Raw genomic sequence first — 26,637 nt, forward strand, 5'->3', positions numbered from 1 at the left:
CCGTCATTAAAAAATCAAGTCAATTGAACAGGATCTATTTTCCATAAAGCCATGTTAATATTAATTGTTACTGTCCTTTAATTTTTGAGTCTTGTATTTGCTGCCCAATAGTCTTGCTTGAGATCAATTTGAGACCAACAGGCTTACTGTTACCTGGGAGGTTCCATTTGCCCTTTTTAAAAATTTGGCACACTAGCTACCGTCCAGTTTTCTGCAGCCTACGCCATGTTTCAAGTGTGTAGCTATACTGAATTACACCATCTGAGAATCTGGATTCAGGTGCTTGATTGCCATTGACTTTCACTGGCATTTGGCTTCCTCCCTGTTGTGCTTTTGAAAACCCCAGCCTTTAGTTTCTAATGAGTGATTCTAACAGCAGCACACAAATGTGGCTGCAAATTAGGTTGATTCTTTAAAGCACTGCAATCTTGAAAAAGTGGGGGGAGGAGGAGGAGAACACAAGCCTGCTTTAAAACAACTGTGTGAAATTGACATAAGAATTTACAAGCTCAGGCCTGAGTTTTTCTGGCACATTGTCTCTGCAGTGGTGGTACCAGACAATGATGCGGGATAGTGCTTAACTAGCACCGTTTAAAAGGCAAACCGGGGGGGGGAGAGGGGAGTGTGTGGAGGGAGTGAAGAAAACCACTATCTTTTATTATGCCTCTGGTTTTTGTGGGGGGGTTTAAAGTTGCAAAAGGACAGGTGGGTTATTTTTGCAAGACGGAACCGAAGAGTCCAGCCCTGCAAACCTTGTAGCCTTCGAGTCCTTTAGGTAAGTGGTGCTACTGACGTTAAAGGGCAGCCTGACTCCCCAGTCCCTGATGGCCATTATTAAAGCAATCTATTGAATAACACGGAAGGAGGAATGCAGCCCAGTTTGCTAAATGGACGTCATGAAAGAGATGGCTGAAAAATGGATCTTCCTGGTATGTCTGGAAACTCCAGTGACAGCGGAGAGTTTGCAGGATGGAACAGAGGTAAGGCGTTACTGCTGGCAGCCGAGAGATCTAGATGCTATTCCTGCTCCTGAGTGATTTTGAACAATTCACTCACCCTCTACAGTTTCCTTCCCACCTTAGTGTCTACATTTTTCGTGGCAGGGACTGGCTCTTATTCTTGATTTGTACCGATTCTCGGTTTGCACCCTCCCTTACCTGTGCGCTGTGTGAATTGCCTGGCCCTAGACCGAGTCAGGTGGAGGGACCGTGGATCACCCCAGCACTAGCTGGGCAAGGTCACGCGTGAGCTGCTGAAACATCATAGCTGCCCATGGCCAATGGGAAACGAAGGCTCAATTTAAAAAAAAATGGTTGTGACTTTCTTGCAAGATGGATTCGGCCCCCTCTTGCTGGGTGCTGTTTGTACCCAGTCCGAAACAGTCCCTGTCATGAAGAACTTACAGGCTAACTAGACAAGACGGAGATGGGAAAGGAAGCGGAGCCCCCCTGCACCCCCCAGTGTTTATAACTTGAAACTCTCTCTGGGCTCGTGAAAGGCCCAGGCCTTGCACAGACGTGCCATGGCTACTCCCGCACTGTCCTCTCACGGGGATAAAGCTTTTAGTCCTGGCACTTTATCCATGATTGTTAACACCCTAGCTCGTGTGAGGGCTGGCGTGAGAACAGGCACAGCCTGGTGTGAGAATGGCCTCCCGTGCGCGCTTTGTTCCTCTTTTGAGATGCTATTTCAGAGCCCAGGAAAAACGATGCCCCACCCTGCCCCAACGCTTGGGTTGCAGCAGGTCCAAACTCACCCTGCGTCCCGGGCACGCAGCCCCTCTCCGGGCCTCAGGGCCCCATGTGCAAAATGCATCAATTCCCCCCCCAACTGATTTACTCCCTGGCTTTACAGACCACGGAGGACGTAGGCAGCTTTCAGCACTTCCCCCTCCTCTTTCTGTCAAGGGTCTATAAATCACGCAAAAGAGCGCTCGCATCTTGCCCAGTGGCCATATTGGGTCAGACCAAAGGTCCATCCAGCCCGGTATCCTGTCTGCCCACAGTGGCCAACGCCAGCTGCCCCACAGGGAGTGAACAGAACCGGGGAACGAGGGATCCGTCCCCTGTCGTCCAAACAGAATAATCACTTCTCCTTGGTCAGCCACTGCAAAGATCTCCTGGATCAGTGGAGGCAGGATTTGCCCCCAGGTGACCTTTTTTTTTTTTTTAAGACGTTAGGACTATGGGCTTGTCCTCATGGAAATTGACTGGCCTCGCTATTGGCCGAGGAGTTACCGACTCTTACTCGCCCAACGGAGTAACAATTCCAAGTAAAATCTCTCTCGGATTCTACAATGCAGCGTCCCCGAGGGGCGACTTGGATTGGATTTTTAGCCGCAGCCAGCCCATTCGACCAGCCGGAGGGAGTAAAGCGATAAGGGAAGAGACCCCGGCCCCCTCCTCAGGCGGATGATCGCTCTGTGGTGTTGTCAGAGCTCTGCGAACCACAGAGCTGGGTTTCTGCTGCTCCGTGCTGGGCTAGGGGGAGTGGGTTCTCCGGGGTTGGTGCAGAAAGGTGAGCGAACTCCTTTGTGTGGATTGGTGGGGCCAGCGCCTGCCAGCCCCTTCCTCACACGCGTAACCTCCCACAAGGGAGTCCCCCGGGCTCCCACGGGAGGGCAGCTTTGCTTCGGGTGCATGGGTAATGCAAAGTGAGCTGGAAGGCTTAGCTACCTCCCGTTCCAGCACTGACAGGCAGCTCGACAGCACCACGCTGCAAATAAAATCCCAGCTCCCGAAAACCTAAGGACAAAGGCCTGGAATGTGAAGCGTCCTCGGCACCAAACTCCCGTTGATTTCAGGAGCGGAGTCCACGTGGGCAAGTCGGGTAAATAAGAATTCTTTGTTACCGTTGCCTCGGACTGGCTTAGGACTGGCGCAAGGGGGGGTGGGGGAAAGCCCCCGTTGCTGATCCTCTGTATTATCCAGCACCTAGTGAGCCGTGTTGCCTTTGCAAATCTTGCTGGGAGCTGGGATTTTCAAGGTGCTTGAGGGAGTTTGGTGACCCTGCTCCTACTAAAAGTCAATAGGAATGGGGGGATGAGGTTACAATGACAGTAACATGAAAGGAGACTCTTTGGCCCGTCTGCTGCCTCCATCAGCGGAAATGTTTCAAGGCAGAAAGCACGGAGGGTCAGATTCTTAAAGGTAGAATCCTAGAGTCGCAGAACCCTAGAACTGGAAGGGCCCTTGAGAGCCATCGAATCCAGTCCCCTGCCCTCATGGCAGGACCAAGCGCCATCTACAGATATAAAGGTATTTAGGACCCTTTTGATTTCAGCGGGGCTGTGTCTAGACTGGCACGATTTCCCGGAAATGCTTTTAATGGAAAAGTTTTCTGTTAAAAGCATTTTTGGAACAGAGCGTCCGTGCCAATCTAGTCGTGCTTTTCTGCAAAAAAAGCCCCGATCGCCATTTTTGCGATCGGGGCTTTTTTGCGGAAAACAAATCTGAGCTGTCTACACTGGCCCTTTTGCGCAAAAGGACTTTTGCCCAAACAGGAGCAGCATAGTATTTCCGCAAGAAGCACGGATTTCTTACAGTAGGAAGTCAGTGCTTTTGCGGAAATTCAAGCGGCCAGTGTAGACAGCTGGCAAGTTTTTCTGGAAAAGCGGCTGATTTTCCGGAAAAACTGGCCAGTCTAGACACAGCCTGGGAGTTTTGGGCTTTAAGAATCTGCCTCATTAGCATTCAGCTTCACTAACGAGGAGAGAATGCCTGTGGAGCGACGAAGCCAGGAGATGGGTGGCAAGTACAAAATTGATCAAACAAAATCCCTTTTTCCCCCCACAAGATGTGCGGTTTGACTGTGGAACTCCCTGCCACATGGAAAGAGAGCTTGGATGTCATGGGGCCAAAGCACCTAACTCCTTTTCAAACGGCGCTTGATAAGTTTTTAAAGGGGCGTATACAATGGAGTTGCCTGTGAGAGCAGGGGACTCCAGGATCTTACGTTCCTATAGATGACAAGGATAGACTGAGCTGCTATAGTTCAGACAGGAGTTCTGGGAGGGATGATTAACCTTACGTTTCAGGTTTTAGCCGGCCTCTCTGAGGGTACGTCTACATTGCACGTGCAAGCTTGAAATCTGACTCCGGTTTCAACCCCAGCCCAACTTCCATCCAGAAACAGCTCAGCAGCCCTCTGGAGCTGGGTCCCGGTCAGGGCCTTGGTCAGAACCTGAGTCCCACTGTGACTTGTGCCCAAAGCCTGTCCTTCTGCAGCCTGGCTATAGTTCAAGCTGCAGGCCGCAGTTAGATGTGCTAGGCAGAGCTGTGTGGACCTGCTAGCATGGCTGTGAGGCCAGGTTTACATTGCTATTTGGTCACTAAAGTGTGTGGGGGGGGAGGAGGACAGACACCAGCTCCACAGGACTGGTCTTCTAATATCCTGGTATGCCCACATCTGGAATATTGTGTATAGATGTGGTCGCCTTATCTCAAAAAATATATCTTGGCATTGGAAAAGGGCAACGAAAATGATGGGGGGTTTGGAATGGGTCCCCTATGATGAGAGATTAAAAAGACTTGGATGTTTTAGTTTAGAAAACACAGATGGGGAGGGGAGGGTGGAGGGGGGGATTTGATAGAGGTCTATAAAATCCTGACTGGGTTGGAAACATTGAATAAGGAAAAGTTATTGACTTGTTCCCACAATGTTAAGAACTAGAGGTCACCAAATGAAATTAACAGGCAGCAGGTTTAAAACAAACAAAAGGAAGTTCTTCTTCTCTCAGCATACCATCAACCTGTGGAACTCCTCGCCAGAGGATGTGAAGGCCAGGACTTTAACAGGGTTCAAAAAAGAGCTAGATAGATTCATGGAGATTGGTTCCATCAATGGCTATTAGCCAGGATGGGTAGGAATGGTGTCCCTAGCCGCTGTTTGTTTGTCTGGAGGTGGGTGACGGGAGGGATCACGTGAGGATTCCCTATTGTGTTTACTCCCTCTGGGGCACCTGGCATTGGCCACTGTGGGCAGACAGGACGCTGGTCTGAGCCAGTGTGGCTGTTCTTCTGTCTGTACCTTTCCAGTGAGCCCCTCAGCCTAGCGCACAGAGCAGCATCTGCGGGCTGCAATGCTTTCACCCGCTTGCAAAAGCAAGGTGAAGTTTCACGTTTCAGTCTGAGAGTTTCCAAATTTGCAGTCCCTTAATGCTCCTTCTGTGGCCAGGCTTTGATTTCCGAGCGGCTCGCTCTTTTCCCCCCTCCTGTGCTAATTCTTACAAGGACATCAACTCCCAAGTGACTCCAGATGGTGCGTTTGGAGCCCAGGACACCTGCCCTGCCACCCAACATGCAGGGAGGGGACGGGCGCGGTTTTTTCCTTTGCGTCAGCATTCGCTTCAGACCTGAGAAAAGGCCTCGATTTGCACTTCAAAGTGTTTTGCGGCAATCTGTGAGTGTGAACAGCTCTTGAAATGATGCCTGCTGTGTTTTTCCAGAGCCCTAGCTGCATTCGGGCAGCGAGGTTGGCTTTTCTCATTAAGTCCTGAATGCAAAGTCCTAGCTACAAGTCTGGCTTCTGCATTTTAATTTTGCCTTAGTGCCACTCCGGTTCCCGAGCTATCGATCTAACTTGGGAATATCACCCCATCTGTCATCATCTAGATTCAGTTTCTATCTCTGCAGGGCATGTCGCTATAATAACTGAGCCAGCTGTACCTGCTGCTAAAAAGTGAAGCACAAACGAAATGGAAATAGATGCATTTTGCTGCTAAAGTTTATTACCGTAAACGCACAGGCCTCTCCCTCAACTTGACTATGAGTAACTACCACTGGGCAGATTTGAACCTGGGACTGGTGCTTAATGTAGGCGCCTCTATAGCTTGAGCTAAAATTTCTCTCGCTGTAAGTGGTCTAAGTGCCAGTATATGAGACAGTGAATCACACGTAGGCTACGTCTACATTGGCATGATCTTGCGCAAATACTCTTTAACACAAGAGTTCTTGTGTTAAAGTATTTGCACAAGAGAGCGTCTACACTGGCATGTGCCTTTGCGCAAGAGCCTCCGTGCCAGTGTAGATGCTCTCTTGTGCAAGAAAGCTCGGATGCCCATTTTAACCATCTGGCTTTCTTGCGCAAGAAATTCATGTTGCCTGTCTACACTGGCCTCTTGCGCAAGAACAGTTGTGCAAGAGGGCTTATTCCTGAGCGGGAGCATCATAGTTCTTGTGCAAGGAGCCCTGATTTCACACATTACAACGTCAATGTTCTTGCGCAAGAACTCCCTGGTGGTGTAGACAGACAGCATGTTTTTGGTGCAAGATCGCGCCAATGTAGACACAGTCATAGGGTGTGTCTAGACTACAGGGTTTTGTCGACAAAAGTGGACTTTTGTCAACAAAACTATACCTGCGTCTACGCTGCTGCTGAGTTCTGTCGACATAACGTCGCCAGAACTCAGCAGTTTTGTCGATGGCTGTAAACCTCATTCTACGAGGAATAACTCCTTCTGTCGACAGAAGGCGTTATTGCATCTACACTGTCCTTTGCGTCTACACTGTCATGTCGACAAAGCGGCTTGCTTTGTCATAACATAAGAACAGCCGTACTGGGTCAGACCAAAGGTCCATCTAGCCCAGTATCCTGTCTGCCGACAGTGGCCAGCACCAGGTGCCCCAGAGAGGGTTGACCGAAGACAATGATCAAGCGATTTGTCTCCTGCCATCCCTCTCCAGCCTCTGACAAACAGAGGCCAAGGACACCATTTTATCCCCTGGCTAATAGCCTTTTATGGACCTAACCTCCATGAATTTATCCAGCTTCTCTTTAAACTCTATTATAGTCCTAGCCTTCACCGCCTCCTCTGGCAAGGAGTTCCACAGGTTGACAACACGCTGTGTGAAGAAGAACTTTCTTTTATTAGTTTTAAACCTGCTACCCATTAATTTCATTTGGTGCCCTCTAGTTCTTCTATTATGGGAACTAATAAATAACTTTTCTTTATCAGCCCTCTCCACACCACTCATGACTTTATAGACCTCTATCATATCCCCCCTCAGTCTGCTCTTTTCTAAACTGAAAAGTCCCAGTCTCTTTAGCCTCTCCTCATTTGTCGACGGAACTGGATGTCGTCTAGACAGTATCTGTCGACAAAAGTTCTGTCGACAAAAGCCTGTAGTCTAGACGTACCCTAGGTGTGTGGGTTGCACATGCTCCAAGAGTCTTTTTTCCTACTAATCTTTCCTCGCCCGAGTAACCGTCCCTGTTGCCTGCGCTCAGAGCAAGCAAAGATTTGCAGAATCAGGCCTTCTGAGCACAAGCTTGCTGGAGCAGTTCCTTTCCTGCTTTTGTCCATGTTCAGCTGCTAATAAGTGAAAACCGCTGAGGCCCGTTTCATCTGAACTGTACAGAGATGAAACATGAAAACCCAGGTCGCGGGCCGTGGTCAGAGGCCAAATTCTGCCGCTTGGGCTGGTGAAGCCGGGGGCATTCTTGGAAAGAAAATGTGATGGCCTAGCGTGGTTACTATGGCGATGTCAAAGTCTATTGCCTGGCAGAAGTATCTTCAAGCCTCCCCCCTCAAACCAGACACATCGGGAACTCCTGAAAAGCTGCCACCTCTGGGGCTGAGGGTGGAAGTTGTTTAAGAGCAGGAATGAAGAGCAGCGTCACCAATACAGAAGGGGTGGATGGGAATGGAACTATCCAAGGAGGGATTTGGCCTGAAAAACCAGGGTATGGCTGTGGTGCCTAGTGGGCAGAGCATTAGTTGGGGACTCAGCAGACCTGGAGTCCTTTCCCAGCTCTGACCGGCCTGGTCTACACTAGGCCCTTAGTCTGAAATTAGCCCCCCAAGGTCGAATTTGTAAGCAATGCGTCCACACTACCAAGCCTGTTCCGGAATACAGGGCTACAGAATTCAAACTTTGTTGTCCTGCTTTTCATGAGGCATAACGCTCGTCCCCAACTTGTAAGTCCGAAATAACGTTAGTGGGGACGCTCCGGTGCCGCTAATTCAGACTTATTGGCCTCCCGCAGAGTGCTTCCTGGGACTCTGAGTCCGAGGTAGCACATCCGCATTAACGGAGCCCACCTCAGACTGCATTTAATTCTTCCCTCTAGCGAGGACTTCGAATTTGTAAAATGGGGTGCCCAGAAGTCGAACTTAGTAAATTCAGATGAATCTCCTAGTGTAGACACAGCCTTAGTGGCTTGCTGCATGACCCTGTGTAAGTCGTGGCCCCCCCGCCTTAGTTTCCCCATCTGTAAAATGGGCTAATGATACTGGGCTGCTTTGTACGGGGCTTTGAGATGGAGGGATTAAAAATAAGAGCAAGGTTTTATTAGTGAAAAGTGCCAGGGTAGGATTTCTTTTATTGGGCAGGACAAAACCAATTCTTTGCCTCAGCGCTGTGCTGGGCCATCGGTTAAACTCTCACAAAGAGGGATGGCTAAAGGATCTGTCGTGTGTGGCCAGCTCTGCTACTGACTGCTCGAGTCATGTCCGCCTGGGTCACTTTCCTTATTTGTAACATAAAACCCCTAAACTTAAGACATGGTGAAGATTCATGGTTTATATTCAGCTTTCAGCCAGGGCATTTACATAGAAACATATTTTCATAGAAACGCAATTTCAAATCAATCACATTTTTTGGGTTTTTTTTCCATTAAGGCAGAAGTGAGGAATCGCAGGCCCGGGGCCCAGATGCGGCCCTCAGCTTCCTGAATCTGGCCCTCGAGGCTCAGGCTGCCCCTCAACACTGGAGAGCCCACTCTGCCCCCCCCCATGGGATTAGGGCCCCCCAGACTCTAGTGGGCAAGGAGAATGGGGGGAGAGGCTTTCTCCTTCTCAGGTGGGGGCCGCAACTGTGAGGGTTGGGTTTTGTTGTTTTGCTTCTCACTTGTGTGGGGCCTGATTTTTCTGTGGCTCAGCGCCCCCCGCCCCCCAAAAAGCTCCCCCCCTCCCGTTAAGGACTCCTTTCTCCCTCCTCCAGCAAAGCCAGGAAGAAAGGCCTCCTGGTTAAGATGGTGAATGCTGAGATTAAATTCAGCACTTGCCTTGGTTGCAAAAGTCCCGCATGTGTGGTTGAGATTTTGGAAAGTCTCTCGATTTTGGAAGCGCAACTTGATCCTCTTTACAATTGCCTGGTTTTCGGAAAGTACTGAGCATTTGCTCTCTGACCCCCTGGCTTTGTGGCCCTCCAACTCTCCAGGTCAGTTTCGAAACGCGTGGCCATCAATCTCTCTGGGCCCCATCTGCAAAATGGACTGGTTTGTCCATTGAGAGGGTGAGGCCCAGATCTTCAAAGCTACTTCAACTCCAACGGTGCATGGGCCACCAACACCAATAAAACCCCTCACCCGGGGCAGGGTGACACAAAACCAACCGTCATCCCCAAACCATCAACCCGACCACTCTCTTAACGCCAGCAAGGATGCCTTTGTTAAAAGGATCCATTTTTCAGTCCCATTCCTGCATCAACACCCGCAACGCACTCAGCTGTATGGAAACGCACAGTGACACACCGGTGAAAGGATCGCAGCTATTAATAAAGCCACCGCGCTGCTAACTGAGAAAAGAATGTAATTCTATAATGGAAGCCTCTAAATAGAGAGCTATTTAAAGACTATGTTCTCCCCGGGGGGAAAAATATCCCACGCCCCAATGCATGGATTTCATGAGGTTTGGTTGCTGGGTTCCCACCACCTCAACTGTTATTCTGTTTAAAAATATCTCGATTTTATTTTGAGCCCTCGTACACAATTCGGAAGTCCTCTACTCCTACTGCTTTCCTACGACGCTGTGTCTCTCCTGCAAGGAATGAATCAGTTTGCAAGTGCAGGGACGCAGGGAGTTCTCGAACAAAACAAAACAGTCCCCAGCGTGTCAATCGGGGCCGGCGCATTGAGGGACGTGCTGACCGTAATGATGCACGTGGGCGTATCATAGGCTAGAATGAAAAGCGTCCGCTGGGCACATGGCAAAGCAGTCATGGCCCAGTGAGGTTGGCTGGAACGGGGTGTCGGGAGTAGGGGCTAAGTCAACACACGGGCGTTGCGAGCTCTCGTGCTGGCGGACTGGCCTAGTCGCTACCGTGCGGCGCGGCCCAGGGGGCTGGAGGCTGGGAGAGGGGTTGAGTTCTCCACCTCTGCTTGGCTCCATGCAGGGAGCGTGCGTTTCACCCGTGGCAGTAGGGCCCGGCAGACGCCTTTTTTCCCCTTGGGTGTGCAGACTGCCACGACACCCAAACATCTCGCCAGGCCTCAGCCTGGTGCCGATTAGCGTGGGAAACATCTCCCGGCGGGCGCTGAAGGACTTCGATGCTTTCCAACCCCCCCCCCCCGCACCCCCCGTTATGGATCTAGGACAGGTAGGGTCATCTCGACACAAACCTAAGGGAGCAGTTGCAAAGGGACAGAACTCAATGCGACTGAAGTGTAAAGTTTCCCCGCTCTGGCAAGCGGCCGGGAGCTACGCCGGGGGGGGGGGGGGGGCCTTGTTGACCCACAGAAAAATCAGTCGGGGGCGGCACACAAGTGAGAAGAAAAAACACCCCTCGTGGCCGTGGCCTTCCACTGAGAAAGAGAAAGACCCTCCCCCCATGCCCCTAGCCTAGGGGGGCCCAGCCGAGTCCATTGTGTGCTCCAGCCCATGGTGGGGGGGGGGCTCTCCAATGCTGCGTCGGGGGCTGGATTCAGCCCCCCCAAGCCTGAGGTTCCCCACCCCTGAGCTACACAAAGGCCTCTGGCTTAAAATAAAGGAATCGGTTAGATTTTGCAGATGGGGGGGGACAGATGCCCAGGCCTAGATTTACCAAAGGACTGAATCTTGGGGGGGCGGGGGGGCTGACCCGGGACTTCTGAACGAGGCCAGGTTTTCAGCAGGGCCCATGTGAGCCAGGGAGGCCTCTGGTGTGTCAGCAGCCGGGGAGGGGGGGATGTTCCCAGATGAAGCGGGCACTTTAGTAGGAAGGGAGGGAAACTGAGGCCAGGAGCGACGTGAGCTGGGACCCAGCCCCGCCGCCGCTCGATGGCTGGAAAGTAGGAGCCCCCCCCCCCCCCCCAGCAAGGAGGCCGCTGTCCGGGAAGTTGCTCTGGGCAGCAGAGGGGCTGGTCCGGGGGGGGGGGGGTTCCCCAGCTCCTCCTCTTCCCTTCGCAGCCCCCCGCTGCGTTTCCCGGGGGGGGGGGGGGGCTGGATCCGAGCTGGGCCCCCGAGCAGGGCGGCTCGGTCCCTGCCGGGGCTGGCCTGGTCCAGGCCGGGCGGGGATGCGCTGGGCAGGGCTCCGGCCGGCCCGGCTCGGCTCGGCTCGGCCCGGCGGGGGGCCACGTGGTGCGGCTGGGGGGGGACAGGGACGCGGCGGCGGAGCGGAGCGAGCCCGGGCCGGGGAGGAGCGAGCGAGCGGGCGGGTGCGGGCGAAGGAGCCGCCGCCCGCAGCCCGCCGGGGGGATCCGGCCGCGCCGAGGATGGAGCCCGCCGGGCGGCGGCTGCGGTGAGTGCGCCGGGGCCTGAAGCCCGGATCGGGCCCCCCCCCCCCCGCAGCAGCAGGGACCCCCCCGGGCGGGGAGGGAGGCGGCGCGGCCGGGCGGCGATGTGCGTCGCGGGGGCGGGGAAAGGTCCGCGGAACCCGGGCCCCCCCCGTGGCGACCCGCCCCACCGCCCCCCTCTCCTGCCCCTGGACCCCTAGCCCCGTGGCGACCCGCCCCACTGCCCCCCTCTCCTGCCCCTGGACCCCTGCCCCCGTGGCGACCCGCCCCACTGCCCCCCTCTCCTGCCCCTGGACCCCTCCCCCCTCTCCTGCCCCTGGACCCCTGCCCCCGTGGCGACCCGCCCCACCGCCCCCCTCTCCTGCCCCTGGACCCCTGCCCCCGTGGCGACCCGCCCCACTGCCCCCCTCTCCTGCCCCTGGACCCCTCCCCCCTCTCCTGCCCCTGGACCCCTGCCCCCGTGGCGACCCGCCCCACCGCCCCCCTCTCCTGCCCCTAGACCCCTCCCCCCTCTCCTGCCCCTGGACCCCTCCCCCCGTGGCGACCCGCCCCACCGCCCCCCTCTCCTGCCCCTGGACCCCTCCCCCCTCTCCTGCCCCTGGACCCCTCCCCCCGTGGCGACCCGCCCCACCGCCCCCCTCTCCTGCCCCTGGATCCCTCCCCCCTCTCCTGCCCCTGGACCCCTCCCCCCGTGGCGACCCGCCCCACTGCCCCCCTCTCCTGCCCCCGGGCCCCTCCCCCCTCTCCTGCCCCTGGACCCCTCCCCCCGTGGCGAGCCGCCCCACCGCCCCACCTCTCCTGCCCCTGGACTCCTCCCCCCCGTGGCGACCTGCCCCCCCTCTCCTGCCCCTGGACCCCTCCCCCCGTGACGACCTGCCCCCCCTCTCCTGCCCCTGGACTCCTCCCCCCTCTCCTGCCCCTGGACCCCTGCCCCCGTGGCGACCCGCCCCACCCCACCGCCCCCCTCTCCTGCCCCTGGATCCCTCCCCCCGTGGCGACTCGCCCCACCGCCCCCCTCTCCTGCCCCTGGACCCCTCCCCCCTCTCCTGCCCCTGGACCCCTCCCCCCGTGGCGAGCCGCCCCACCGCCCCCCCCTCCTGCCCCTGGACCCCTCCCCCCGTGGCGACCCGCCCCACCGCCCCCCTCTCCTGCCCCTGGACCCCTAGCCCCGTGGCGAGCCGCCCCACCGCCCCCCTCTCCTGCCCCTGGACCCCTAGCCCCGTGGTGACCCGCCCCACTGCCCCTGGACCTGCTCCCACCCCGACTTTCTCTCCCCTGCTACCTCCTCCCTGTCCCGACTGTCCCACTGCCCCCTGCTCGGACCCTCCCTCAGCCCACTGCCCCCTCCTAGCCCCGACCCCCATCAGACCCCCCCCCCCAGCTCCATTATACCCCTGCTCCCTCCCCGCCTGGACCCCTGTATCCCACCCCCCTGCCCCATTGCACCCCAGTTCCTACATGCCCTAAGGGCCCCCCAGCTCGCTGAGCCCCTGAGCCCTCCGCCCCCCCGTCTGCCCAGACTCCATTGCCTACTAACCCCCCCTTCTCCCCCCACCTCCAGTCCTTGGCCCCTTTGCCTCTGTGATGCCTCATCCCTCTGGACCCTCATGGGCGACTCCCATCACCATCCCTGCCCTCGCCCTCCTGCCCCATCTCCCTGTGCCCCACTGAGTCCTGACACCCCAACCCTGCCCCCTCCGCTCTCCAGACCACAGCGTGTACCCCCTCCCCTCGCTCCCCGTGTCTCTGCGGCCTGCCTGGTCCCCTCTGCCTGTACCCCCCTCCCCTCGCTCCCCGTGTCTCTGCGGCCTGCCTGGTCCCCTCTGTCTGTACCCCCCTCCCCTCGCTCCCCGTGTCTCTGCGGCCTGCCTGGTCCCCTCTGCCTGTACCCCCCTCCCCTCGCTCCCCGTGTCTCTGCGGCCTGCCTGGTCCCCTCTGTCTGTACCCCCCTCCCCTCGCTCCCCGTGTCTCTGCGGCCTGCCTGGTCCCCTCTGCCTGTACCCCCTCCCCTCGCTCCCCGTGTCTCTGCGGCCTGCCTGGTCCCCTCTGTCTGTACCCCCTCCCCTCGCTCCCCGTGTCTCTGCGGCCTGCCTGGTCCCCTCTGTCTGTACCCCCCTCCCCTCGCTCCCCGTGTCTCTGCGGCCTGCCTGGTCCCCTCTGCCTGTACCCCCCTCCCCTCGCTCCCCGTGTCTCTGCGGCCTGCCTGGTCCCCTCTGTCTGTACCCCCCCTCCCCTCGCTCCCCGTGTCTCTGCGGCCTGCCTGGTCCCCTCTGCCTGTACCCCCCTCCCCTCGCTCCCCGTGTCTCTGCCGCCTGCCTGGTCCCCTCTGTCTGTACCCCCCTCCCCTTGCTCCCCGTGTCTCTGCAGCCTGCCTGGTCCCCTCTGTCTGTACCCCCTCCCCTCGCTCCCCGTGTCTCTGCGGCCTGACTGGTCCCCTCTGTCTACCCCCCTCCCCTCGCTCCCCGTGTCTCTGTGGCCTGCCTGGTCCCCTCTGTCTGTACCCCCTCCCCTCGCTCCCCGTGTCTCTGTGGCCTGCCTGGTCCCCTCTGTCTGTACCCCCTCCCCTCGCTCCCCGTGTCTCTGTGGCCTGCCTGGTCCCCTCTGTCTGTACCCCCCTCCCCTTGCTCCCCGTGTCTCTGCAGCCTGCCTGGTCCCCTCTGCCTGTACCCCCTCCCCTCGCTCCCCGTGTCTCTGCGGCCTGCCTGGTCCCCTCTGCCTGTACCCCCCTCCCCTCGCTCCCCATGTCTCTGCGGCCTGCCTGGTCCCCTCTGTCTGTACCCCCCTCCCCTCGCTCCCCGTGTCTCTGTGGCCTGCCTGGTCCCCTCTGTCTGTACCCCCCTCCCCTTGCTCCCCGTGTCTCTGCAGCCTGCCTGGTCCCCTCTGTCTGTACCCCCTCCCCTCGCTCCCCGTGTCTCTGCAGCCTGCCTGGTCCCCTCTGTCTGTACCCCCCTCCCCTCGCTCCCCGTGTCTCTGCGGCCTGCCTGGTCCCCTCTGCCTGTACCCCCCTCCCCTCGCTCCCCGTGTCTCTGTGGCCTGCCTGGTCCCCTCTGTCTGTACCCCCTCCCCTCGCTCCCCGTGTCTCTGCGGCCTGCCTGGTCCCCTCTGCCTGTACCCCCCTCCCCTCGCTCCCCGTGTCTCTGCGGCCTGCCTGGTCCCCTCTGCCTGTACCCCCCTCCCCTCGCTCCCCGTGTCTCTGCAGCCTGCCTGGTCCCCTCTGTCTGTACCCCCTCCCCTCGCTCCCCGTGTCTCTGTGGCCTGCCTGGTCCCCTCTGTCTGTACCCCCCTCCCCTCGCTCCCCGTGTCTCTGCGGCCTGCCTGGTCCCCTCTGTCTGTACCCCCCTCCCCTCGCTCCCCGTGTCTCTGCAGCCTGCCTGGTCCCCTCTGCCTGTACCCCCTCCCCTCGCTCCCCGTGTCTCTGCGGCCTGCCTGGTCCCCTCTGTCTGTACCCCCCTCCCCTCGCTCCCCGTGTCTCTGCCGCCTGCCTGGTCCCCTCTGTCTGTACCCCCCTCCCCTCGCTCCCCGTGTCTCTGCGGCCTGCCTGGTCCCCTCTGTCTGTACCCCCCTCCCCTCGCTCCCCGTGTCTCTGTGGCCTGCCTGGTCCCCTCTGCCTGTACCCCCCTCCCCTCGCTCCCCGTGTCTCTGCGGCCTGCCTGGTCCCCTCTGCCTGTACCCCCTCCCCTCGCTCCCCGTGTCTCTGCGGCCTGCCTGGTCCCCTCTGTCTGTACCCCCTCCCCTCGCTCCCCGTGTCTCTGCGGCCTGCCTGGTCCCCTCTGCCTGTACCCCCCTCCCCTCGCTCCCCGTGTCTCTGTGGCCTGCCTGGTCCCCTCTGTCTGTACCCCCCTCCCCTCGCTCCCCGTGTCTCTGTGGCCTGCCTGGTCCCCTCTGCCTGTACCCCCCTCCCCTCGCTCCCCGTGTCTCTGCGGCCTGCCTGGTCCCCTCTGCCTGTACCCCCCTCCCCTCGCTCCCCGTGTCTCTGTGGCCTGCCTGGTCCCCTCTGCCTGTACCTCTCTCCCCTCGCTCCCCGTGTCTCTGCGGCCTGCCTGGTCCCCTCTGCCTGTACCTCTCTCCCCTCGCTCCCCGTGTCTCTGCGGCCTGCCTGGTCCCCTCTGCCTGTACCTCTCTCCCCTCGCTCCCCGTGTCTCTGCGGCCTGCCTGGTCCCCTCTGTCTGTACCCCCCTCCCCTCGCTCCCCGTGTCTCTGCGGCCTGCCTGGTCCCCTCTGTCTGTACCCCCCTCCCCTCGCTCCCCGTGTCTCTGCGGCCTGCCTGGTCCCCTCTGTCTGTACCCCCCTCCCCTCGCTCCCCGTGTCTCTGCGGCCTGCCTGGTCCCCTCTGTCTGTACCCCCCTCCCCTCGCTCCCCGTGTCTCTGTGGCCTGCCTGGTCCCCTCTGCCTGTACCTCTCTCCCCTCGCTCCCCGTGTCTCTGCGGCCTGCCTGGTCCCCTCTGTCTGTACCCCCCTCCCCTCGCTCCCCGTGTCTCTGCGGCCTGCCTGGTCCCCTCTGCCTGTACCCCCTCCCCTCGCTCCCCGTGTCTCTGCGGCCTGCCTGGTCCCCTCTGTCTGTACCCCCCTCCCCTCGCTCCCCGTGTCTCTGCGGCCTGCCTGGTCCCCTCTGCCTGTACCCCCCTCCCCTCGCTCCCCGTGTCTCTGCGGCCTGCCTGGTCCCCTCTGCCTGTACCCCCTCCCCTCGCTCCCCGTGTCTCTGCGGCCTGCCTGGTCCCCTCTGTCTGTACCCCCCTCCCCTCGCTCCCCATGTCTCTGTGGCCTGCCTGGTCCCCTCTGCCTGTACCCCCCTCCCCTCGCTCCCCGTGTCTCTGCAGCCTGCCTGGTCCCCTCTGCCTGTACCCCCTCCCCTCGCTCCCCGTGTCTCTGCAGCCTGCCTGGTCCCCTCTGTCTGTACCCCCCTCCCCTCGCTCCCCGTGTCTCTGCGGCCTGCCTGGTCCCCTCTGTCTGTACCCCCCTCCCCTCGCTCCCCGTGTCTCTGCAGCCTGCCTGGTCCCCTCTGTCTGTACCCCCTCCCCTCGCTCCCCGTGTCTCTGCGGCCTGCCTGGTCCCCTCTGTCTGTACCCCCCTCCCCTCGCTCCCCGTGTCTCTGCGGCCTGCCTGGTCCCCTCTGTCTGTACCCCCCTCCCCTCGCTCCCCGTGTCTCTGCGGCCTGCCTGGTCCCCTCTGCCTGTACCCCCCTCCCCTCGCTCCCCGTGTCTCTGCGGCCTGCCTGGTCCCCTCTGTCTGTACCCCCTCCCCTCGCTCCCCGTGTCTCTGCGGCCTGCCTGGTCCCCTCTGTCTGTACCCCCCTCCCCTCGCTCCCCGTGTCTCTGTGGCCTGCCTGGTCCCCTCTGTCTGTACCCCCCTCCCCTCGCTCCCCGTGTCTCTGCGGCCTGCCTGGTCCCCTCTGTCTGTACCCCCCTCCCCTCGCTCCCCGTGTCTCTGCGGCCTGCCTGGTCCCCTCTGTCTGTACCCCCCTCCCCTCGCTCCCCGTGTCTCTGTGGCCTGCCTGGTCCCCTCTGTCTGTACCTCTCTCCCCTCGCTCCCCGTGTCTCTGCGGCCTGCCTGGTCCCCTCTGCCTGTACCCCCGTTCCTGAGCCCCTAGCTCTGGTGCATCTCTGGGCCCTGCCCCGACCCCTGCATCAATGACCCCCCATCCTGATCCCTCTGGCCTCCCACCTTGGGCCGGATTTGAGTGGGGGAGAGGGCAGGGATCTGGCTGGTTCGGCTCAGCCCGGCTGGGGGGGCGGGGTTCCATTATATCTGTGACCCCCCCCATCCCATTGCATTTGTGATCCTCCAGGCTCTGCTGCTCCCCGCCTACGGGACCCTCCGCCCCCCTAACTCCCTGGTCCCGTTGTGTCCGTCCCCTCATCACGTGGCTGACTGACCCCCTGGATCGGTGCCCCCGCTCCTCCACCGTCCTGACCCCATGGCACCTCCGGGCGCTCCATCGTCTGACCTCTGTGACCTCTCCCCTCCTCGCTCCCAGGACCCCTCCCATTGGGTGCGTTCACCCCACCCCCTATGTACAAGTGGGGTCCCCGATAGCCCCTTCCCTCCACTCCAGGTCCTGCCGTCTGGAGACAGAGGCAACATCGGGCTGCTTGGGTTGACTCTGGGCGAGAGTGGGGGGCTGGGGGGCTGATTTCTGCTTGAGCAGGGGCGGGGGCTCCGTTTGCAGGTGTCTGGCTGGGTCGAGTGCCCTCTGGTTGGGAAGCTGGGTGTTTGCCAGGTGGTGAGCAGAGCCGAGAGGAAGGGGATAAAAGTCTCTCCACAGGCCTGTCGGGCTGCCCGTTTGCACGCCTGCCCCCCCCCCCCGCTCTGGGGTGTGTCGCACACCCGTGTGCCCGCGCAGGACCCCGGCGTCACACGCTCGCCCTCGGCGGTGGAACCTTCCACTCTCGCGCACGCTCTGCCCCCTACGCGCGCGACGAGTGCACACTCAAGCGCACGCACGAGCGTGCCGGTCCTGCACGCTCGCGCTCTTTGCACGCGGGCACGTGTCGCACGCGCCCTGGCTCATCTGCACCAGCTGGCAAGTGGCAGGCCCCCCCCGGCACGCACGCTGGCGGGATTTCGCTCGCACGCTGGAGGCTCACTCATGCGCGGCGGTGCGGGAGCAAGAGGCTGCCGCACCCCTTGGCTGACATGGTTCCATCGCATCCCAGGTTCGCAGTGTGGTTGGGGGGCTCCAGCACCCCCGCTCTGTGCATTGCTTCAGCCCCCCTGCTCCTGCACCCTCCCCCCACCCTCAGCTCCGGTGTGGGGTGAGTTACTGCTGCTCCAGCCACAAAGTGAAGAGAAAGCAGCCAAGGGAAATTAAAAGCAATTAGAGGAGGGATCCTTCCCATCCTTGCTGAGTAACCAGGATGCTCAGGGCAGGGAAGAGATTTTAATCTCCTGGGCTGGGGAGAAGTGAAGCTCCGAGCCCTTTTGTAGGGACAGGGAAAGGTTTGCCCTGCTGCCGCGGGGACCCGGAATCTTCCCCCCCGTTCCCAGGTGGGTCTGGAACGCTGTGGTGACCCAGGGGGTTCCTGGCGAGGTGGGGGTGTCACTCGTCCGTAGCCGTGCGAGTTTCAGTGACTTCTTTGCCAGTGGGGTTGTGTGGGCAGTGAAGCCAGGCCCACAGGCAGGTCCCCCAGAGCGATCTGCGTGAAAAACCCCGCTGGGGCAGGGAGAACTCCCGTGGGTTCCTGCAGGCCAGAGGGTTGCAAACTTTGTTTCTCGTGCCCCCGGTTGAAGGAAACGGTCCATGCCGCGAGCCGACATCATGTGACGGGAGGGCGGGCTCCGGGGTGGGGCTGAGGATGGAGTTTTGGGGTACAGGAGGGGGCTCCGGCTTTGGGGGGGTCAGGGATGCGGTAGGAGGGGGCTCTGGCTTTGGGGGGGTCAGGGATGCGGTAGGAGGGGGCTCCAGCTTTGGGGGGGTCAGGGATGCGGTAGGAGGGGGCTCTGGCTTTGGGGGGGTCAGGGATGCGGTAGGAGGGGGCTCCAGCTTTGGGGGGGTCAGGGATGCGGTAGGAGGGGGCTCTGGCTTTGGGGGGGGTCAGGGATGCGGCAGGAGGGGGCTCCGGCTTTGGGGGGTCAGGGCTGGGGCAGGAGGGGGCTCCAGCTTTGGGGGGGTCAGGGATGCGGTAGGAGGGGGCTCTGGCTTTGGGGGGGTCAGGGATGCGGTAGGAGGGGGCTCCGGCTTTGGGGGGGGTCAGGGATGCGGTAGGAGGGGGCTCTGGCTTTGGGGGGTCAGGGATGCGGTAGGAGGGGCTCTGGCTTTGGGGGGTCAGGATGCGGTAGTAGGGGGCTCTGGCTTTGGGGGGGGTCAGGGATGTGGTAGTAGGGGGCTCTGGCTTTGGGGGGGTCAGGGATGCGGTAGGAGGGGGCTCTGGCTTTGGGGGGGTCAGGGATGCGGTAGTAGGGGGCTCTGGCTTTGGGGGGGGTCAGGGATGTGGTAGTAGGGGGCTCTGGCTTTGGGGGGGTCAGGGATGCGGCAGGAGGGGGCTCCGGCTTTGGGGGGGTCAGGGCTGGGCAGGAGGGGGCTCCAGCTTTGGGGGGGTCAGGGATGCGGTAGGAGGGGGCTCTGGCTTTGGGGGGGTCAGGGATGCGGTAGAAGGGGGCTCTGGCTTGGGGGGGTCAGGGCAGGGGCAGGAGGGGCAGAACTTGAGTGGCTCCCAGGCAGTGGTGCAATGGAGGGGGGGCGCTAAGGCAGCTTCCTGCCTCTTCTGGCTCCCCAGACCAGGCTGCCCCCCCAGAAGCAGCCGACAGCAGGTTCCCAGCCAATAGGAGTGCGGAGCTAGTGCTCGGGGCAGGGGCATTGCAGGGAGCCCTGTGCACTTCCCACACCCTCACCTAGAAGCCGGGCCTGCTGCAGCCACTTCTGGGCGCAGCACAGACTGTGGTATCAGGACAAGCAGGGAGCTGCCCACCGCTCACCTGATCCCCCTGCAGCACAAGCTCCAGGACCCGACCCCCTCCCCCCCAGTGCTGGGCCGCGACCCCTCGCTTGAGACGGCTGCTGTAGGGGAGAACCAAGAGCATGGGAGCGATGGGCAGCGTATTATAAGCGATTTAGAAACAGGCGATCCATGGGGTGTTTTGGCTGGAGGGACCAGGGCATGCAGGTCCTGGGACCTTTGAGAGCCACACAGGCATCCTGGGACAGACTCGTGTGCAGTGAAGGACAGGCACTCGGCTGGTGAGGACTCATTCGAATTGCTCGTTGCAAGGTGCCTTGGAGTCTGTCCCCACGCGCTGTTTGCGACCGTGTCTTCGCGCTGGAAACGGAGCCTGCCGGTGCTTGGCCTGCCTGCCTGCTTTTGGGGCTCGAATGCTCTGTGATTCTGCCCCCACGCTCCCTGTCAGCTGAGACCAGGAGAGATTCCAGTGCTGCCGGGCTGCTTAGCACAGCGCCCACCACCGGCAGTGTGGGATTCTCCTGGTGGTGCACATCCGCACATGCCTCGCTGGTGTAACATTTATTCCGCACCTGCATGGGAAACATGAGAGGGGACATTGTTCTGCAGCTGGGGCGTTTTTGGCTTCCCGTTCATTCATAGAAAAAAGAGAAGAAGTTTTTAGGCCGTATGGTTGCAAAGTTCACTCCCTCGGAAACTAATGTGATGTGCAGCGTGGTCTGTCAGTGCAGGTATTTCGGGAGGGGGAAGATTCAGGTGTCTGAATCCCACCCTCGTGGGATCTGCAGACAGCTGGGGACCGTGACACAGGATAGGGGAGCTGCCTCATTCCCCGGGAGTGGTGGTGACCCCTGAAATCCAGGGATGACCCCATCAGCGTCGGCTGTTACACCCGCGACAGAAATCCGGGGTCTGCAAGGTTGTCACCAAGCCCGTCTCCCAAGTGAGGGCAGGTTTGCTTCCTTAGAGCGTGCGGGTGGTGCTGGCAGCGCCGGGAGGGGCCGCAGAGGGGGCCGGCGGCTCTCCCGGTCAGCGCTGGGGGCAATGGTCCCGCCCCTGGCTTTACCGGCGTGTCACTTTCGTAACCGCGGTAGGAGAAAACCCGACGCGGCTGGAAACCCGGGGGATCTGCCGGCCCTGCACGTGGTCTCGCAGGCCTGGCAGAGAATCCCGATGGCCGGGGGCATTCTTCCTGCGGTGTTCATCGCCGTTTGCCACCCACACCTCCCTAGGTGTCCGAGACCTCCCCCCTTCCCTCCCCGCCCGAGCTCCTAAAATCCACAGCTTCCCCCGTGCCCAGACCTCCGGCAAGGCGACTGCGCACGGTAATACAAAGTCCGCAGCAGGCTGACGATTAGCAATGGAGAGGCGGCGCGAAACAAATGAACTGCAATAACAGGGAAGCTGCAGCAATTGCATTATGTTGCTCTCCTGTTTGAGCCGGGGAGGGGCTCTGTGTTTTGATTGATCGGACGCTGCTGTAGGCTCTCGGGTCCCTCCGGCAGGGCTGCCGGGGGAGAATACTCAGCACGGCACGCTGGCAGGGAGGTTTCGTTAGCCGTGTTGCACGGGTGGGGAAACCGAGGCACGGAGCGGCAACGGGAGCACGTGGCGCGGCCGTGGCAGAATTGGGACGAGGACCCTGCCATCCTGCTCTTACCACTAGACCCAAATCCCTTGCTGGATCCAGGATTGGACCCAGGAGTCCTGCTTCTCAAGTCATCCTGTGGTAAACTCTTGAGTCAACTCCCCCCTTAGAAGTAGGGATGGTTAACCGATTAAACGGGAGGGGAGCCGGGGGAGGGCTAGAGTGCCCCGGGCCCGTTGTGGACAAGGGCTGCTCTATCTGGGGCGGGGGGGGGGGGCTGCTGCACCCCCCACCAGTTGGCCGTACGCCATAAGAAAGCCCATTAACACCATACTCAGAAGCAGGAATAGAATCCAGAGGGGAGTTTTAGATCTGGAAATGCGGCGGCGGGGGTGTGTGGAGTTTTGTGGAGTTGGCAGAAGTGTGGGATAGGGCTCAGAGGACGGGGATGGGACTTGGGGTGCCTGGTTTCTGATCCTAACTCAGGGTGGGAGCGTGGTCTAATGGTTAGAACATGGCATTGGGAGCCGTGTTCCCTGTACGCTGGGCGCTTGGGCGGCTGCTCAGGAGAGATTCCCATGCCAGCCAGCTGAGTAACAGCACACCCACACCTAGGTTTTTTGTTTCTCCTGGTGGTGCACATCCGCACCTACCTCAGCGCACATAACATTATTCTGCACATGGTTGGCAAAAATTAGAGGGAACACCGATTGGGAGCCCAGGCTATTCCTGGCTTTGACACAGGTTCTCTTTGTGACTAACAGCCACGTGTTCAGGTAGATGCTGACGTCTGGGCGCTTCTGTTTTTAGGGAGCCCAACCTGCGGGGCGTGTAGGGGATGTGGCGGTCAGAGGAACTGAGCCCCTCGAGATCCGGTTGACTAGAGCTGCAGTTACTCAGTGCCCTCCAAAAGTCAGGCCCCTACAGTGTCTCAATCCATGGCCACTCTTGGACAAGCTAGGCTGGAACCCTCCCGTGCCTCGGTTTCCCCATCTGGGAAGCAGGTCTCACAACCCCACCATTCCTCCCAGTGCCTCGTGGCAGTGGTCCGAGGATGAATGACGTTTTCCGGGCTCCGGTATAAACATCAAGGTTTATTACTAGCTCCTGTAACTCTCCTGCTCCCCTGAGAGGTTGTGTGTGGTGCTGGCTTTGCGTCCTCTCTGTTAACAAGAGGCTGAACACAGGTGCTCAGGGAGCAAGTAAAGGTCAGTGGCCGCATGTGGCCTGGGCTCTTTCAGGAACCCGAGCCCCTGTTCGGGGGCTGGCTGGGCCTGGCTGTCCTTTCCTGCTGAGGTTTATAGTGCCCCACACGCCCTTTGGCCCTCTCACCGGGCTGGGAGCAGGGGGAGCCGGCGAGGGAGCTGGTGGGGGAGCAGCCGTCATATCTGAATAGCCGTGCGGCTTGAAACGGAGCCGGGCTTCTGCAGAGCGCAACTGGCGTCCGCTCTGGGCGGTGAGATTCCGAGTCCGGAGGGCTTGGAGCTGATCGAACGGGTCGGATGACAGTCGGGCATCAAGGCCTCGACTCGGATCGGGGCCCGGTGTGGTCCTGCAAAGGCAGTGCGGCCCGGTGGCTAGAGCAGCACGGTGGGGCGTGCGGGCCCTGGGTTCTGTTCCCACGTCTGCTGCTTACTCCCCCTCGGGCTGTCGTGCGAAGCGCTAACACCCGTATCTCCCGCGTGCTCACTTCAGAGGGCTGGCAAGCTGGGCGTGTACAGCGCCTGGCGCAAAGAGGCTTGCTCGGGACTGTCAGCGAATCCCGCAGTGGGAGCGACAGAGCCTGCTGGCTAAGGAGCCCCGGCCGCTCGGTGAGAGGAAGGGAGCGGCTGAATTCACCGTCCCCAGAAAAGCTGGGAGGAGAATCCAGCTCCCCTGACTCGCACGGTCGGTCTTCACCACTGAGTTAGTTGCTGGGTCCTGCCCGTTACACTGGTGTGTGCTGCATTGGCCAGCACAATTCCAGTTAAAAACGCCCTGCATTTGAGTAGATGGGGAGGGGTTACTGGTTACCCACAGCCTTAGCGGGTGCTGCTTCCCAGGTCATGGTTAGCTGGTGCCTGGGAGTATCCCTCCAGGTGGAGGGCAGCTCAGGCCCTGGAGGGGAGGGAGCCGGGCTGTTCCCCTGCCTGGATCCTGTTTAGTCCATTAGCCTGTCCCCAGAGGGACCCAGCTGGTAACGAGCGAGGGCTCCTCACGGCCTGGTTCCTTGCTGGTGCCAGCTGTGCCGGAGGCACCTGCCTGCTGCAGCTCCAGGTCGCAGCTCCGTCTCCTTCCCGTCGTTCCATCAGCAGCTGGGCCAGGCTGGAGTCAAACTGGTGACTTGAAGCGGAGAGGGTGGCCCGGCCAGGTCTTCACGGGGGGGGGGGGGGGGGTTTCTGCCAGGAATCGGGGGGCTGGTTGGGTTTTTGGTGGGGGGGGGGGGGGCATGTTTTTCCATAGGGCGCACTGGAGTCCTGCCTTGTATTTCTAGGGAGGAAGGTGAACCATGCGGCGAAGGCAGGGGACCTCAGGGATGGGGATTTATTTCTGGGTCAGCCACAGACTTCCTCTGGGGCCTTGAGCAAGTCCCTTAATTCTCTGGGCCACGAATCGCAGGGGAGTCTAATGTGCACGTCTGGCCCCCTCGGTACAGTGGCTCAGACTCCTTCCACTCACCCCCGCTTCCTGGCACGGCATGGACACCCCCCTCCCCCCGCCCCCGGCACATCACCTCTGCGCTACGAGCGCCTCGCGTGCCTTGGTGAAGCAGCCTGGTTCCGTTCCCGTTGCCTCCTGCCGGAATTCGCCACTGCCTGCCCCACAGGGGTGGTGGGGCTCCGATCCTGTCTACGCAGGAGCAATGTTGCTTTAACTAGGCGGGTGGTGGTAAAGTCCTGCCTTCTGCCCTGGAGCAGCTGTGGTTTCACTGGTAGCAAGGTGCTGATACAGGTCGAACCTCTGCAGCCCGGCATCCTCGGGACCTGAGTGGGGCCAAACCGGAAAATTTGCCGAATCAGGGAGGTCAGGATGGTCAAGCACTCCCACTGCTGGCTGACCTCTTAGAAGACATTTTGGGGGTAAATTAGAGCAAAAAAACAGCCCGGGACACCAAGAGCCAGGACTGGGGGCTGTAAACAAACTGGGACCACAGAACACTTGGCCACACCCCTGCAAAGCGGGCATCTGGTGAACTCACATCCTGCCGGACCACGGAGGTTGCCGGACCACGGAGGTTGCCGGACTAGAGAGGTTCAGCCTGTACCTATATGGGGAGAAGATACGCCACTGGTAGAAAGCATCTTTTGACCAGCGTAACTGCCTGCAGGCTAAAAATTAGATGAGTATAAATGTAGCCAAAAAACCCCTTCCTAACTGATGGGCTACGTCTAGACTGGCATGATTTTCCGCAAATGCTTTTAACAGAAAAGTTTTCCATTAAAAGCATTTTCGGAACAGAGCGTCTAGATTGGCACGGACACTTTTCCGCAAAAGCTCTTTTTGCGGAAAAGCGTCCGTGCCAATCTAGACGCGCTTTTCCACAAAAAAGCCCCGAGCGCCATTTTCATGATCGGGGCTTTTTTGCGGAAAACAAATCTGAGCTGTCTACACTGGCCCTTTTGCGCAAAAGTTTTGTGCACAAGGACTTTTGCCCGAACGGGAGCAGCATCGTATTTCCGCAAGAACACCGACAATCTTACATGAGCTCGTCAGGGCTTGTGCGGAAATTCAAGCGGCCAGTGTAGACAGCTGGCAAGATTTTCCGGAAAAGCGGCTGAATTTCCAAAAAAACTGGCCAGTCTAGACACAGCCAGGATATTCTTTCGGGACCCAAACGACGTGTAACCCTCTGAGATCTGCCTGGACAAGGCTGTAGATTCCTTAGGACCAGGGCTCTGGCGATTGCCGTGGCTTTTGTCCCCTCGGATGCAAGGTGAGGACGCGCCGGCACTGAAATTGCTCGGCGGGTTCCGCTCGCATCCGCCTCCTTGGCTACTGTGACTCGCTGTGCCACTAGCATTGCTGCGTCAGGCCCTAGGCTCCCCTCCTTCTGGATGTTGGGGGAAGGGAGGGGCTAGTGAGAACTTTGGGTCCTTCTAGACTCCGCCCCCTTTTTTAAAGCCATTCCATCGGCACCCGTCTCCCGGCCGCGAGATCTTTTCATTTCATCGTTACCGGGGTTTGTTAATTTATCCGCCCGCTGCGCTCACCAGACTGGAGCCACGGTGCCCCGGATTCCTCTGGTGTTCCAGGAGAGAAGGCTCTGGTTTTTTTTATTTTTTTTTTTTACTAGCAGTTCATTCGTAAACTCCCATCTGTCTCCCTGCCGCTGTGAGATGGGGACCATTCTCTGCCCGTCTCCTGGTCTGCTTTTAAAAAGCCTCACCCGCTGTCCGCCAGTGTTCCCTCTTTCCCCCCACCCGCGGATTTTTCCCTCCACCCACGTGCGGAATAATTTTTTATCTGCGCCAAGGCAGGTGTGAATGTGCACCACCGGTAAAAACAGAGCACCTAGCTGTGGAATCTGCTGGGCAGAACTGGAATATCTCCGGAGGGGGCCGCAGAGGCTCCCCATCCATAAGCAACCCCCCGCGTGTCTCCCCAGTGCTAAATCCCTGGCTAAGCGGCTCGTCCAAGGCCCGCTGGGAAGTTTGTTGGCAAAGGCAGACTGGTTCTTTATTCTTGTGGCCGGGCTGGCACGTGGGAGACTTGGGTTTGAGTCCTGCATCTGCCACAGACTCCCTGGGTGACCGGGGTAAATCTCGGCCCCACCTGTCTGGGGATCATGCGTCCTGTGTCAGCTCGTGGGGGCGGTAAGCGCTCTGGGGCAGGGGCCGTCTCTCCCGCCCTTTGGATGTTGCTTGGCTGCCGCCGGAGGATGACCAAACCCCTAGCAGGAGGACTGCTGCTTAACCACTAGGCCTCGCTTCCCCTCTTCCCCCCGGCCCCTGGGGCTCTGTTGCAGGCAGGGTTGGCTGAGCCCCGGCGCGTCCCGCTGAAGGCCCGTCCCGCGCCCTGCGATGGACTCCATGTTCGAGGATGACATCACCATCCTCACGCAGGAGGCCCTGTGCCAGGATGAGGGCTGGCTGGACAGCCCCACCACGGACCTCTCCGGCGAGATGTGCTCCGCCTCCCACTTCGCCCTCATCACAGCCTACGACGACATCAAGAACCGCCTGACCGGCCTGGAGCGGGAGAACGCCGCCCTGAAGAGGCGGCTGAAGATGTACGAGCTCAAGG

The 26,637-nt window shown here is 59.8% G+C and overlaps 1 protein-coding gene across 4 annotated transcripts in view; it reads left to right on the plus strand.

Annotated features, from left to right (window-relative positions):
• The first annotated feature begins 2,685 nt into the window (after positions 1 to 2,685).
• TBKBP1 (TBK1 binding protein 1) overlaps positions 2,686 to 26,637 on the plus strand; it is a 76,859-nt gene continuing 52,907 nt past the window's right edge. The window contains exons 1-2 of one of the 4 annotated variants that reach the window (XM_075911411.1): positions 2,686 to 2,829; positions 26,360 to 26,636. In XM_075911411.1, the coding sequence (XP_075767526.1) occupies positions 26,415 to 26,636 (222 nt within the window). In that variant the 5' untranslated portion in view covers positions 2,686 to 2,829; positions 26,360 to 26,414. Of the gene's footprint in view, positions 2,830 to 11,143; positions 11,439 to 26,359; position 26,637 lie in introns of those variants that run through there. The other 3 variants (XM_075911412.1, XM_075911410.1, XM_075911409.1) reach the window with 3 other exon arrangements.

The sequence above is a fragment of the Pelodiscus sinensis genome, chromosome 29 (genome assembly GCF_049634645.1).
Source record: "Pelodiscus sinensis isolate JC-2024 chromosome 29, ASM4963464v1, whole genome shotgun sequence".
NCBI classification, from domain to species: domain Eukaryota; kingdom Metazoa; phylum Chordata; order Testudines; family Trionychidae; genus Pelodiscus; species Pelodiscus sinensis.